The sequence below is a fragment of the Vombatus ursinus genome, unplaced genomic scaffold, assembly GCF_900497805.2.
Source record: "Vombatus ursinus unplaced genomic scaffold, bare-nosed wombat genome assembly UNPS02010304.1, whole genome shotgun sequence".
Taxonomy (NCBI): Eukaryota; Metazoa; Chordata; class Mammalia; order Diprotodontia; family Vombatidae; genus Vombatus; species Vombatus ursinus.
The window spans coordinates 4,852,285-4,867,678 of record NW_020950082.1 but is presented as its reverse complement, the minus strand read 5'-3'; the positions used below and the strand labels follow the sequence as shown (position 1 = coordinate 4,867,678).

The 15,394-nt window shown below is 36.0% G+C and overlaps 1 protein-coding gene across 2 annotated transcripts in view; it reads right to left on the bottom strand.

The window, feature by feature from the left end:
* Window positions 1–15,394, bottom strand: part of SLC15A1 (solute carrier family 15 member 1) — a 66,332-nt gene that overhangs the window by 18,561 nt on the left and 32,377 nt on the right. For both annotated transcript variants that reach the window (XM_027854113.1, XM_027854114.1), the window contains exons 9-16: window positions 11,489–11,571; window positions 5,731–5,817; window positions 4,604–4,693; window positions 4,247–4,291; window positions 4,127–4,159; window positions 3,936–4,024; window positions 2,439–2,520; window positions 120–236 (exon numbers count right to left, since the gene is read on the bottom strand). In XM_027854113.1, coding sequence (XP_027709914.1) covers window positions 120–236; window positions 2,439–2,520; window positions 3,936–4,024; window positions 4,127–4,159; window positions 4,247–4,291; window positions 4,604–4,693; window positions 5,731–5,817; window positions 11,489–11,571 — 626 coding nt within the window. The remainder of the gene's footprint in view (window positions 1–119; window positions 237–2,438; window positions 2,521–3,935; window positions 4,025–4,126; window positions 4,160–4,246; window positions 4,292–4,603; window positions 4,694–5,730; window positions 5,818–11,488; window positions 11,572–15,394) is intronic.

The window sequence follows — 15,394 nt, the reverse complement described above, 5'->3', positions numbered from 1 at the left end:
AGTTTAGGCAGTAGGCATTCTTCATCTAATTGGTTTATTGGAGAATAGCTTCTCCAAATCAAAGTGAAAATAGGCAAGAAGTCAAAAACACACAAAAAATTGTACTCTATTCTACTTACCTCATTCACTTGTAAGTCCATCCTATGTCCAGGAAAAGATACATGTAAGGGTTCATTGCCTACATTCAGTACCTGAATTTGGATTTGATTTCCTGTAGGAAAGACTGGAAGAGTTTTCTGGGCAAAATGGGAAAAAAAAAAGTAGGCAGGGGAAAGTTTAGTGCAGTAATTACAATCAGTAGACATTTATCTAAATAAAAACTGCATAAAAGTAGCCTTAATTATAAGGAAAAACCTCTAGATTGGCTTATACACAGGCATGTGCTGGAGCCAACTCAACGTGGCCCACAAGAGTTGAATGTTAAATTTTCAGCATGAGCTTTTACATCTTCTTGTTTTGTTGATTATCTAGACAAGTAAGTGATGGAAAAAATGTTAAGATGAAGATTAAACTTGAAAATGTGTTGGGTATATTACCTTTCCTCTCCCCAGATCTGATTATTAAACATTTAACAGCAAACCATTACCTAATATAAAGGTCTTGAACACACATACGTACATATACTCCCACACATACACATTTCTTCATTGTTAGTTGTGCTATTTGCTAAGCTACCCAACCTACTGGCATGGCCCTGCTTGGCAAATTCTAGGAGATGTGGGCCCAACATTGCATTTTAGGGTATATGCACCATACATCTTTCCTATTTCTTTACACTGAGTTCAACCTAAACATTTTGGTTTACTATGAGCAAAGCAAAGATTAAAAACAGAACATTAACTGTTCCCAGGGAGCTTACCTTTGAGTGGATGGAATACAACATGTACCCAGATAAGTAATTAAAAGGTAATTTGAAGGGAAGAGGGAGGGAACAGTAATAGCTAGGATAAGAGAAGGTAGTGTGTGATGTAGTACCTAAGTAAGTTGAACAGTTACTGAATCTAAGTAAAATGTGGGTGGAAACAAGTGGAGGTAAGCAGAGAAGCACATTCCACTGGGAAGGGGGAAACAGCTCATGCAAAGGCATGAAGGTTGTATGTCAAATCTGAGTGTGGGGAGTGGAAACCAAGTAAGCTAGAACAATGGACATAAAAGCAAGCTAGAACAACGAACATAAAAACAATCTAGAATAATGGCTAGAACAAATGGATATAAAAGTAAGCTAGAGCAATAGCCAGAACAAAGGATTTAAAAGCAAACTAGAACAAACAAGCTAGAGCAATGGCTAGAATAATGAACATAAAAACAATCAAGAACAATGGATAGAACAATGAACACAAAAGCAAGCTAGAATGAGTAAGATAGAACAGTAGACATAAAAGTAAGTTAGAACAAGCAAGCTAGAACAATGGACAAAAACAATCTAGAACAATGGCTAAAACAATGGATATAAAAGTAAGCTAGAGCGATATCTAGAACAAGGGATATAAAAGCAAACTAGAACAAACAAGCTAGAGCAATGACTAGAATAATGAACAAAAAAATCAAGAACAATGGCTAGAACAACGGACAAAAGCAAGCTAGAACAAGTAAGCTAGAACAATGGACATAAGAACAATCTAGAACAATGACCATAAAAGCAAGCCAGAACAGGCAGGCTAGAACAACAGGTACAAAAGGAAGTAATGTGCCAAGTTGTCTTAGAGAGGTATGCCAGAGCTAGCCTGCACATGTGGGATCCACTTCACTGAAGGAAAACAAACAATCTCTGTAATATTAGTTTTAAGCACTTCAGGGAAGGGTGGGCTGCGCCTAGGTAAAGGAGTATGGAAAAATAGAGAGAGAGGAAGAGGGTGCCAAAAGAGGAAAGAGAACCTACTTGAAAATTGATCAAGGCTCTGCCCTAATGCCCTGTCTCTTCACTTAAAATATGGCATTTGAGAAGCTACTTTTTTCCCTCCCATTCTTCAAACAAGTTTCTCAGAAATTCCCAAAAGTTTTTCACAACCTTTTTGTTCTTGATCCCCTTGACTGGGGGAAGTTTGTTGATCCCCACCTTTTAGTGGTGTGTTAATTCCCTTAGAAAGTTCACTGTCTTGGCAAGGTTCACTTCTTCCAGGGGTGGGGAACTTTCAGCCTCGAGGCCATATGTGACCTTCTAGGTCCTTGGATGTGGCCTTTTGACTGAGTCCAAGTTTTACAGAACAAATCCTTTTATTAAAGGCATTTGTTCTGTGAAGCTTAGATTCAGTCAAAGGGCTACACTTGAAGACCGAGAAGGCCACACGTTCCCTACCCCTGCCTTAGACTTTTGGGGCTTTCACTGGAGGAGAAAGAACTTGGACTTCCTTTTTTTCACAGTCTGAGGAACTCCCATCTCCCTAGAGCCACCGGGAGAAATGCCTTCAGGTGCTCCCTAATTACAAAGGGCAACTTACATCTATTTCCACTTGCACAATCGCAGCTGCAACGAAAGCCATGGAAGCTAAGAACATGCCCACTGTCATCCTCTTCAGGGGCCTGCAAAGGGAAGATGTGGGGCATTTACACTAGTATCTAATATAAATTCCTCACTCACTGCTTTGTACAAATGAAATAAACAAAGCCCGGGACTGAATTCCATTAGATTTGGGTGGTCAATATGAGAACAAGATGGAGGCAGAGAAGGAGGGGGAGAAAGTGGGGAAGCAGTAGGAGGAGAAGGCAATCCTAACAGCTCAAAAATTAATAAGACAAACTGATCTTAAAGTATTTGTGCATTGGCCTTTGAAACACTCATCTACAACAGAGGCAACATTGTACAATGGACAGAAGGCTTGCCTTAGAGTTAGAAAGATCTAAGTCCGAGTATTGTTTCTTACAGGAATATGTAAAGTAGTTCCTTCTTCACTACAGGTGAAGTGACTCAGTTGCAAACCTAGTGGAAGGAGTTTCTACGTTGAGAACTACTGATGCTACAGATCTGGACTGAAGAAGAAGAATCTGACATTAGTCTGAAAAGACCAGCCCATTCAAAAAGACCCTCCAAAAATAAAATCAGGTGTGCCTTAATTTTTCACCAATGGATCACATTAGAAATTCACATCTCTCCAGGCTGAATAAGTTTAATTACATAATTAATTGCATTCAGATTTAATTGCAGTTCCTAACTACCTGGAGGCTTTAATTGACAATTACCTACTTCTTCACTGCTGACTTACTGGATATGACTACATTAGGTGAAAAAAAGTTTAGCTAAAAATAAAATCTCAGGTAGGCCTCATTTGAGTCAAAGGCTGTTTCTTAAGGCATCTGGATGGTCCAGTGGATAGAGCACTGGACCTGTAGTCAAAAAAACCCGAGTTCAAATCCTGCCTCAGACACTGAGGATCTGTGTGATCACAGGCAAATCAGTTAATCTCTCTCAGCCTCAGTTTCCTCTTCTGTCAAAGGAATAAGTTGCTATTAATGGCCTCCAAAGTCCCTTATAGTTCTAAATCTATTATCCCATTAGGAAGATATCCAGAATTGTCTAATCAACCTTCACCTCAACTAAATTAGAAATCACATACATTCATGATTTCCTTCAAGAGTGTTTAATTTTAAAGGACGAGTTCTCAGAGGCCCATGAGCATGTACTCGACCAACTTAAATGGATAAGCATTGCAGTTGGGAGGTGAGAAGAAGTAAATAAAAAGTCATCTCCTTCCAAAAACTCAGTCTAGTTGAGGCATAGAACCCCTAAGCAACATAAGTCATATGTGTGTGCATATATATGTGGGTGTATATGTATGTATATATACACACACACACACACACACATCTATATATAAACAAAATGTATTTTTGTATTTATATATAAATATACAAATATATACATGTGCACATGTGTATATGTGTGTATACATACATACACACATATACATATAATGATATATGAAGTAACTTATACTTACGTGAAATTTAACCCACACTTGGCAATTAAAGGATAAACCACGGCATCTACAATTGGTACCATGATAACAATCAGGATGGCATTGACTGTCTGTTGCAAGTAAATCAGGAATAAAGTCAACAATTAATTTAGCTACTTTCAAAGATTCAAGTCATTTTTAAGAATTAAAGTACGCCAAGTCCTCAACTGTACCTGCATCTGATCAGGCTGAATTTCAATTGCTCCCTAAAAGAGAGAAAGAAGGCTTCATTGATCAACTAGCCCGGATGAGCAATGAATGTCTAAGGTTGGGGACAGATATTATACACTTACAAAGTTTCCATTCATGGTTGTTGCTTGTAGAGTCCATCTTGAGCCCTTGAAAATAATATGATACAGTAAGAATGAAATTGTCTGAATTCTTAGTAAGCAATAACTGTTCTAAGCTGGTCTGCTAGCTACACTTCTACTTCAGATACTGCAATGATTTATTAAAAAAAAAATTGGCCAAAGCTTTCACAGGATTTTTGGCCAAATCTAACTTTTTCACTTAATTTCTGAGTTAGAAGTAGAGTCAACAGTGTGGCTAAGAATGGGACAGGGACCCCGAACACTCTCCCCCCCCTGCCAAATGGATGCTTCCTGGGAAGTTAAATATTTAAAATACAGACTTGGCAATAGCTTTATTACCTGTTGATCAAACAAAGCCCAAAACATCGGGAGAGGAATATACAGGAACATCACCTTTACAACCATCTTTATTTGGGCAATAAGCCTCTCCTAAAACAGGGGGAAACAAAACAAGACACCTTATGAAAGCACTTCCCTCATCTCTCATCTGCCAACTCCAGTGAGTCTCCTTTTGTTTTGCGTTCAAAAAATTTACAAGCAATTGGAAATTCACATGATTAAAAAACCTGTAAGTTATGGAAGAACTTGACAATTTTTTTCAAACTGTGGTTCCAAATTTACATATGTTTCAGGACCGTATCAATTGCATAAAAATCAAGGTTTGCCTTTGAAATCATAAAAAATTAGCATACATGAAAGTGACATCAACTTATGAACAAGAGATTTATTGAGCAGCTACCATGTGCCAGTCCTTGGGTTAGGCACTAGAGATACAAATACAAAAAATGAAAATTCTTCCTCACAAGGAGCTTAAGTTCAAATGGGGAAGACAATAAGCGAAGATGTAGGTGTATATAGAATAAGTGTATACAGAATAAAGACAAATCTATAAAAAGTAATTAAATACAAGGTGGTTTAGGGAAGGAGAAAACTAGAAGTTATGGAAGGGTAGAGTTGGGGAATTTTTCCTGCAGAACAGGGATTTTAAAGTTAGAGGCTACAGATACCCCTTCTCAAGGTCTCTATTAATTAAAATTTTATTTACATAACTCTTTTTAATATAATTGACTTCCCTGACATATACATACATATATAATATATATAACTTCATGCACTTAAAAACATTTTTCTGAGAAGGGGTCCATTAGCTTGAGACTAACAAATGTCTCCCTGTCACAAAAAGGGTTAAGAAATCTTAATATACAAGTCAGTGCTTGAGCAACATCTTGAAAGGAGATTCCAGGAGGCAGAAAGACTAATGGCAGAATACAATTAAGCACACAAAGGAATACATTTAGAAATGTCAGCAGCAATATGCCTGCTAAGTATTTCAGGAACAAACATATAACATTGGTGATGAATTAAATTCAACTCAAACAGTGGCTACCACATGAAAAGCCCTACTGAAGTTCTTTCCAGAGGGAAGCAATTGATTGGGTCCAATCTAAGATGAATAAAACACTTACATCATATTTTTCTTTAGCCCAATCCAGCCAGTGCTTCCTCTTTGGGAATTCATTACTCCGCTGCTTAAATCTATTCTTGATTGCAAACTGGGAGGGAAAAAAGTGTCACTATTAAAGATAGTCAGAAATTAAATCAGGAAAGACTACAGCAATAAAAAGGCAAGATTAAAGGGAATATCTTGATCTTAAAAGACAGGAGAGAATTGATTATGGGCAAAGACAACCATAATAGTTAAACATACGTGTTGTTGGAGTTTGTTTGTTTTTTTGTTTTTGTTTTTGGTCAAGTACTAAACACAATAACATTAGTTACCACCCTTGTTTTGTAAAATACGAGAAAGATGTTTCTAGGCTGGGCAGCAGATCGAACACTGGGCCTGGAGTCAGGAAGACTTGAGTTCAAATCCGGATGCAGACACTTACTAGCTGTGTGACCCTGGGCAAGTCATTTAACCCTGTTTGCCTTAGTTTTCTCATCTGTAAATTGAGCTGGAGAAGGAAATGGCAAACCACTCTGGTATCTTTGCCAAGAAAGCCCCAAATGGTACCACAAAAAGTCAGACATGACTGAAATGACCGAACAACAAATATCAAGGTAATGATGTTATTGAATGAATACTAGACTAAGAGAAGATCAAAATTCTACTCCCCTTTTGGTTATTAAATATCTTAGACAAGACAACAAACTTTTTTGGGGCTTTGCTTTCACATTTGAAAGGATTGAACCAGATGGCATAAGCAATGACCCTTAGGTCATCCATGATTTTAAATTACAAACAACTTAACTTTTCACTTAAGAGTATTCAAGGAGTCAGCCCTCTAAAAGTCAAATGTCTCACTTAAGGGATGATGAATCTTCTAATCTAGAATCAGAGTGGTACAATAGAAGGAGCACTGCGTAAAGAATCAGAAGGCCAGGATTGGAGGTCTGAGGTCCAAAATGATTTAAGTGACTTGTTCCAAGGCACACAGCTAGTTGAAGGCAGGTTCCTCATTTAAATGTTAGTTAAAGCTCTTTTTAGTGGGAGAATCTTCAGTTTTTAAAACAGAAGCCAAGTAGAAGATTGTTTGAAGTGGATCTATTCTTGCAGGCATTTTTTTAGGAATCTGTATATCTATTGTAAGAAAAGTATATTTGCAGAGCTTCTTAAAGCTGTAAAGCCAAGCATACAAGTTAGCCTAATTCGAACTAGAAGAGACCCAAGACTATCTTAGAATTGTCTGATATTTTCAAAAAGGTCTTTTGATGCAAATTACATAGCATTAAAAAAAAGTGAAGTGGTAAGGAAGAATATGAATCTAACCCACAGGGAAAATTTTTTCCCTAATGGGAAACAGGAAGGTTTTTCTTTTTCTTTTTTTTTCCACTAGTTTTTTTTATTAATTTATTTTAATTTGTCAACAATCACTTCCATAAGTTTTTGAGTTTTAAATTTTTCTCCACCTCCATTCCCACCTCCCTCCTCAAGACAGCGTGCAATCTGATATAGGTTATACATATACATTCCTATTAAACACATTTTCACATTAGTGATGTTGTAAGGAAGAATTAGAACCAATAGGAGGAACCACAAGAAAGAGAAAACAAAGCAAAACAGAAGAAAAAAAATAGCAAATAGTATACTTCGATCTGCATCCAAACTCCATAGTTCTTTCTTTGGATGTGGATAGCATTTTCTATCATGAGTCCTTTGGAGATGTCTTAGATCCTCACATTGCTGAAAAGGGCTAAGTCTATCAACGTTAGTCATCACACAACATGGCTGTTACTGTGTACAACCTTCTCCTGGTTCTGCTCACTTCACTCAGCATCAGTCCATACAAGTCTTTCCAGGTTTTTCTGAAGTCAGCTTCCCTATCATTTCTTATAGCACTATAGTATTCCATTATTTGTATACCACTGCTTGTTTAACCATTCCCTAACTGAAGGGTATCCTTTTGATTTCCAATTCTGAGCCACCACAAAAAGAACTGCTATAAATATTTTTGTATAAATAGATCCTTTTCCTTTTTTTTTTTTTGGATGTGTTTGGAAAATAGACCTAGCAGTGGTATTGCTGTATCAAGGAGTATGCAGCTTTATAGCCTTTTGTGCATAGTTCCAAATTGTTCTCCAGAATGGTTGGATCAGTTTACAACTCCACCAACAGTACATTAGTGTCTCAGTTTTCCCACATTCCTTGAAACATTCAACATTTTCCTACTTTTGTTATGTTGGCCAATCTGATGGGTGTGATGTGGTACCTCAGAGTTGTTTTGATCTGCATTTTTCTAATCAATAGTGATTTAGAGCATTTTTTCATATGACTATACATGGCTTTAATTTCTTCATCTGAGAACTGCCTGTTCATATCCTTTGACCATTTATCAGTTGAGGAATGACTTGTATTCTTATAAATTTTACTTAATTCTCTATATATTTTAGAAATGAGGTCCTTATCAGAAATATTGGTTGTAAAAATTCTTTCCCAATTTTCTACTTTCCTTCCAATCTTTGTTGCATTGGCTTTGTTTGTGCAAAAACTTTTCAATGTAATGTAATCAAAATTATCCATTTTGCATTTCATAATGTTCTCTCTCTCCTGTTTGGTCATGAATTCTTCTGTTCTCCATAAATCTGATAGTTGAACTATTTATTCCTTGCTCTACCAGTTTGCTTATAGTATTAGCCTTTATATCTAAATTATGAACCCATTTTGACTTTATTTTGGTATATGATGTGAGATTTTGATCTATGCCTAGTTTCTGCCATACTCTTTTCTAGTTTTCCCAGTAGTTTTTGTCAAATAGTGAGTTCTTATCCCAGAAGCTGGGGTCTTTGGGTTTGTCAAATAGTAGATTATTATGGTCATTGACTACTGTTTCTTGCATACCTAACCTATTCCTCTGTTCCACCACTCTATTTCCTAGACAGTACCAAGTAGTTTTGATGATTGCTGCTTTATAATACAATTTAAGGTCTGGAACAGTGAGGCCACCTTCCCCTGCATTTCTTTTCATTAGTTCCCTTAATATTCTGGACCTTTTGTTATTTCAAATGAATTTTGTTATTATTTTTTAAATTTTTTAAATTTTTGTTATTTTTTTCTAGCTCTATGAAATTATTTTTTGGTAGTTTGGTTGGTATGGCACTGAATAAGTAAATTAGTTTAGGTAGAATTGTCATTTTTATTATATTAGCTTGGCCTACTCATGAGGAACTGATGTTTTTCCAATTATTTAGATCTGACTTTATTTGTGTGGAAAGTGTTTTATAATTGTGTTCATATAGTTCCTGGGTTTGTTTCAGTAGGTAGACTCCTAAATATTTTTTAATGCCTACAGTGACTTTAAATGGAATTTTTTTTCTATCTCTTGCTGTTGGGCTTTGTTGGTAGTATATAAAAATACCGATGATTTATGTGGGTTTATTTTATAGCCTGCAACTTTGCTAAAGTTGTTTATTATTTCAAGTAGTTTTTTATTTGATTCTCTAGGATTCTCTAAGTATATCATCATATCATCTGCAAAGAGTGATAGCTTTGTTTCTTCTTTGCCCATTCTAATACCTTCAATTTCTTTTTCTTCTCTTATTGCTAAAGCTAACGTTTCCAGTATGACATTGAACAGCAGTGGTGATAATGGACATCCTTATTTCACCCCTAATCTTATTGGAAAAGCTTTTAGCTTGTCCCCATTATATATGATGCTTGCTGAAGGCTTTAGGTATATGCTACTTATTATTTTAAGGAAGACTCCATTTATTCCTATGCTCTCTAGTGTTTTTAAAAGGAATGGGTGTTGTATTTTGTTAAAAGCTTTTTCTGCATCTATTGAGATGATCATGTGGTTTCTGTTAGTTTTGTTGTTGATATGATCAATTATGCTGATAGTTTTTCTAATATTGAACCAGCCCTGCATTCTTGATATAAATCCTACCTGGTCATAGTGATAAGTTGCTGTAATCTATTTGCTAATATTTTATTTAAAATTTTTGTATCTAAATTCATTAGGGAAATTGGTCTATAATTTTCTTTCTCTGTTTTGACTCTTCCCAGTTTAGGTATCAGCACCATATTTGTATCATAGAAAGAATTTGGTAAGACTCCTTCTTCGGCTATTTTCCCAAATAATCTATATAGTATTGAAATTTATTGTTCTTTAAATGTTTGATAGAATTTGCTTGTAAAAACAACTAGCCCTGCAGATTTTTTCCTAGGGAGCTCATCAATGGCTTGTTCAATTTCTTTTTTCTGAAATGAGGTTATTTAAGTATTTTACTTCCTCTTCTGTTAATCCGGGCAATTTATATTTTTGTAAATATTCATCCATTTCACTAAGATTGTCAAATTTATTGGCATACAGTTTGGCAAAATAGTTCCTAATTATTATTTTAATTTCCTCTTCCTTGGTGGTGGATTCACCCTTTTCATTTTTGATACTGGTAATTTGGTTTTCTTCTTTCTTTTTTAAATTAAATTAACCAAAGCTTTATCTATTTTTTTGGTTTTTTCATAAAACCAGCTCTTACTCTTATTTATTAGTTCAATAGTTTTCTTAATTTCAATTTAATAATTTCTCCTTTGGGTTTCAGTGTTTCTAATTTAGTGTTTAATTGAGGATTTTTAGATTTTTTTTAGTTGTATGCCCAATTCATTGATCTCCTCATTCTCTATTTTATTTATATAAGCATTTAGAGATATAAAATTTCCCTTAAGAACTGCTTTTGATCAATCCCACAAGTTTTGGTATGTTGTCTCATTATTGTCATTCTCTTGAATGAAGTTATTGATTGTTTCTATGATATGTTGTTTGACCCATTCATTTTTTCAGGATTATTTAGTTTCCAATTATTTTTTAGTCTATCTTTCCATGGCCCTTTATTACATATAATTTTTATTGCATCATGACCTGAAAAAGATGCATTTAATATTTCTGCCTTTCTGCATTGGATAGTGAGGTTTTTATGCCCTAATACATGGTCAATTTTTGTGTATGTACCAGGTACCATAGAGAAAAAAGTATATTCCTTTCTATCCCCATTCAGTTTTCTCCAAAGGTCTACCATACCTAACTTTACTAAAATTCTATTCACCTCCTTAACTTCTTCTTATTTATTTTGTGGTTAGATTTATCTAGTTCAGAGAGGGGGAGGTTGAGGTCCTCCACTAGTATAGTTTTGCTGTCTATTTCTTCCTGTAACTCCCTGAACTTCTCTAAGAATTTGGATGCTATACTATTTGGTGCATATATGTTTAGTAATGATATTACTTCATTGTCTATGATGCCTTTTAGCAGGATGTAGTTTCCTTCCTTATCTCTTTTGATAAGATCTATTTTTGCCTTTGCTTTGTCTGAGATCAGGATTGCTACTCCTGCTTTTTTTACTTCAGCTGAAGCATAATATATTCTACTCCAGCCTTTTACCTTTACCCTGTGTGTGTCCTTTTGTTTCAAATATGTTTCCTATAAACAACATTGTAGGATTATGGTTTTTAATCCATTCTGCTATCTGCTTCCATTTTATGGAAGAGTTCATCCCATTCACATTCACAGTTATGATTACTATTTATGTCTTTCTCTCCATACTATTTCCCCCTGTTTATGCTTTTCTTTCTTCTTTTTCCCTTTCCCTCCTCACTAATGTTTTGTTTTAAACACCATCTCCCTCAGTCCCGCCTCCATTCTATTAGCCCCCTCCCTTTTCTTCCCCTTTACCCTAAGATTTTTCTAAAATGGTTAAATTAAATTTAAACATGGCATAGTTTGTCATACTTACACCAATGCAGTTGGCAACTTTAGACATTATGTTGCCCTGAGGTTGAACCTTCTTGTACATGCTACTGCCAATGATGAACACAACTAGAGAAGAACAGATCAGACAATGGGTCAGCAAGCCTTTATTAAACTCCTACTATGTTTCATGTGCTGTGGTAGGAATACAAAGACAAAAATCAAAGAGTTTTTGCTGTCAAGGAGCTTACATTCTATTGGGATATATCAAATTCAAAAGGACCTTGTGACCTTTAAGTCTACCTAATTTGACTCATGCCATAACTAAATCACTAATTAACTATTATGACTTCCTAGCATATCAGCTGTCATTGATTTCCTCAGTTTCTATAGGTTAATCATTTCTAGACAAATGACTTCCAGATCTCCATATAGAGCCCTTGTGTCTTCTTTGAGCACCAATCAACTTATATCAATTGCTCCCTGCTAGATTCCTCCCCTTGGATATCCCCTATGCATTTCAAATACAACATACCCCCAAAAGAACTTATTTTCTTCTTCCTTAAACTGCCCTCCCATAACTTCTCTACTTTAGTTGACAATGCCATTATCCTTCTACAGCCCTCAATTTTCACAACTTCAAAGTCATCCTCACTTCTCATGTCCATTCAGTCACCACTTCTCTGAAGATAAAAAATCAGCATCTCATCTATCTCCTTCTGTTCACATGGCCAGTCTTAGTTCATTCTCTCATGACTTTTCACCTGGATGATTAGACAAACTACCCAACTGCTCTACCTGCCTCCAGTTTTCCTCCCCTCCAATCCACCCTCTAATGGTAACATTAGTATTGCTGTAGAGTATATCTGACCATATCATTCCAACTCAAGAAGTTCTGGGGACTCCCTATTTACTCCAGATAAAATACACTATCTTGTATTTATCATTTTTCCATCAGACTCCAAACTATCTTTCAAGCTGGATCTCACAGCACTCCATTATTGCTAAACTGGCCTCTCAGTTCCCCTTACATGGCATTCTATCTTCTGCCCCTGTCTGTTCCTTTGAAAATATTTGGGAATTAATTCCTTTCCTTCTGCCTTGAATTCCTAGACTTTCTTTAAAGTACTTCCTGGAGGAAGTCTTTCCTTACATCCACCCTCCCCTAGTTGTGAGTACTTTCTTTCCATTCTGAAATTATTTTGTATGCACTTATCTAGATAAAATGCTTTTTTTTAAAGCAGCAAACCTGGCTCTAAGTTTCCTAACTGTTATGATTAAGAGAAATGTTCACTCATCAGTTTGTTTTCTGATGAGAACACATACAATCTCATCTGTTAGGAACCCTTTACTCCCTATAACTAAAGTGAAGGGAAGGATTTCTCACGCTATTCTTTACATATTAAGGACAGCATGAATAAAATCTATAACCCAGATTTATAAAAGATACTGAAGTATTCTTCAAACAGACTGCTTTCATGTCCACTCCTATAAAAATATAGAGCATAAAAAACTCACAACTTAGTGAATGTATGTTTTACAAGTCTTTTTTTTTTTTTTTAAGTTCAAGTAGTTTGCTTTCTGATGATATAACAATGCAAATAAGTAAAGTGGAAGACAGGTCTCCCATTAGACAATTCAACAATTCGTCAGATGTTTTAAGTGAATTTCTTCAGGTATTAGGCCATAGTCCATTTGATGTCTTATATAAGTCATACAGACAGACTATAATGCTGATTAAAGAGAAAATAATCAACTTCAGGCAATATATACATAGAGGAAGCAAAAGTTAGCATTATGTTATGGAGCTTGAGTCCTATAATTGCCTGGGCAAGAATACAAGGGTAACCCACAAAGACATGGCTAAGGATTGTTATGTATTTAAAAGGTATAATCAATTTTCCCCTCTACCCTATGATCTCTTCTAAAGCACCATTCTCTAGTTTCAGTAAAATAGCATTTTGCTTCATGACTTAGATATTAGAAGTTCTAAGTCTTCTATACAAAAGTATCCACAAAATAGAATTACTTTGTAATAATTAAAGTCTAATATGATCTAATGAAGGGGTTCTTGTTCTTTAGACTGTTTTTTAAAAATATTCACTCATTATGTTGAGCTATTGCTCATATAGTTCCCCCTTCTTCAAATGCCTCTCCTATAACACCTGAACTACATGACTACATGTTTGGTCAGATTCTGCTCAACCTTTAAGGTCCAGCCTAAATTCTATGCCCTATTTGAAGACTTTCTTGGATACTTCAGTCCACAGGTATTGATTTTCAAAACTCTTTTTGTAACATCCATTTGTAACATCTATTTAGCTCTGCCTTATGCCATTGGCTGTGCTAATATTTACCTTTCCAAGTGTTGTAAGCAAATGAATGTTACAAAGATATGTTGAAGGAGTTCAGAAGGGGAGATTATCTATCAAGTTAATTAGTCAAGTCAAATACCATTTAATAAGTGCTTATGATGTGTTAGGTACTGCACTAAGTGCTGCAGATACAAAGAATGGCCAAAAAAAAAGGGTTACATTCTAATGGGGGAAAAACAACACAACAACTATCTACATATAAAATACATTCAGGGTAAATTAGAGATAATTTCAGAGAAAAGGCACTAGCATTGATGGGAAAGGTTTATTATAAAAGGTGAAATTTTAGCTGACACACGAAGGAAGCCAGGAGGTGACTGTTAAGAAAGCAGAACATTGCAGGAATGGAGGACTGCTAGGGGAAATGCCTAGAAATGGGAGATGGAGTGGTTTGTTTGAAAAACAGCAAGGAAGCCAATGTCATTGGATCACAGAGTATGTGTAGAGAAGTAAAGTGTAAGAAAACTGGAAAGATAGGAAACTGCCAAGCTTGGAAGGATTTTAAAAGCTAAAAAGAGAATTTTATAGCTGATCCTGGAGGTAAAAGGGAGATATTGAGTATTTGAGTAACATGGTCAGACTGGAGTTTTAGGGGGAGCAAAGGATGGAATGGGATGGGATGAGACTTGAAGTAGAGGGACCCATCAGAAGGCTATTGCAATAGAGCAGGCATGAGGTGAGGAGAACTTTCACCATGTTGGTGACTATGTGAGGAGAGAAGAGGACATATATGAGAGATGTTACAAAGACATAATTGACAAAACAGACAACAGAATAGATACGGGAGAGTGAGAGCAAGAAAGGAATTGAAGATGACATCTAGGTTTCAAGCCTGAGTGATGAAGAGTATTGTAGTGCCCTCAATAGTAACAGGAAAATTCAGAAGACAGGAAGATTTAGGAATAAAGATGATTTGCTCAGTTTTGGACATATTAAGTTTGAGATGGAAAAAGGCATTCAGTTGAAATATTAAATGGGCAGTTGGAGATGAGAGACTGGAGATCTGGAGAGAGGTGAGGGCTAGAAAAGTAGATCTAAGAATTATCTACATAGAGAAGAGAATAGATTTCATGGGGACTGGTAAGATCATCAAGTAACATAATACAGAATGAGGCGAGGGTCCAGGAAAGAGCCTTGGAGAATACTCATAATTTCAGCCGTCTCCATGATCTAGATCATGTAGAGAAAGGTAATCCTTAATTTCCAATGTGCTCACTCAGTCTCTACCCCACTGCACCCCATGCTCTGGCAAGAATACACAACCCATCCCAGAACAAAACTCAACTCTATCTTCTTTCTTCCTCCCAGTGATTTGGGAAGCCAAAAAACACAGAGGTGTTCTCTGGTTGGAAGAACAATGTGGGAATCTCTCTGTACTACGACAGAGCTCAGATGGAGAACTAAGGAAAGAAGGGAATTAGGATACGATGACAGGATGTGAGGCTGTGTGGCACAAGTTGAATGCAGCATCCAGTTGAAGCCAGTACTGTCTCCTTAGAAAACGGGGTAGAAACTGAGGTTGGCAAAATATAAATTGTCCAGCATGGGAGGAGGCTGAAATGAATTTGAGGTCTAGC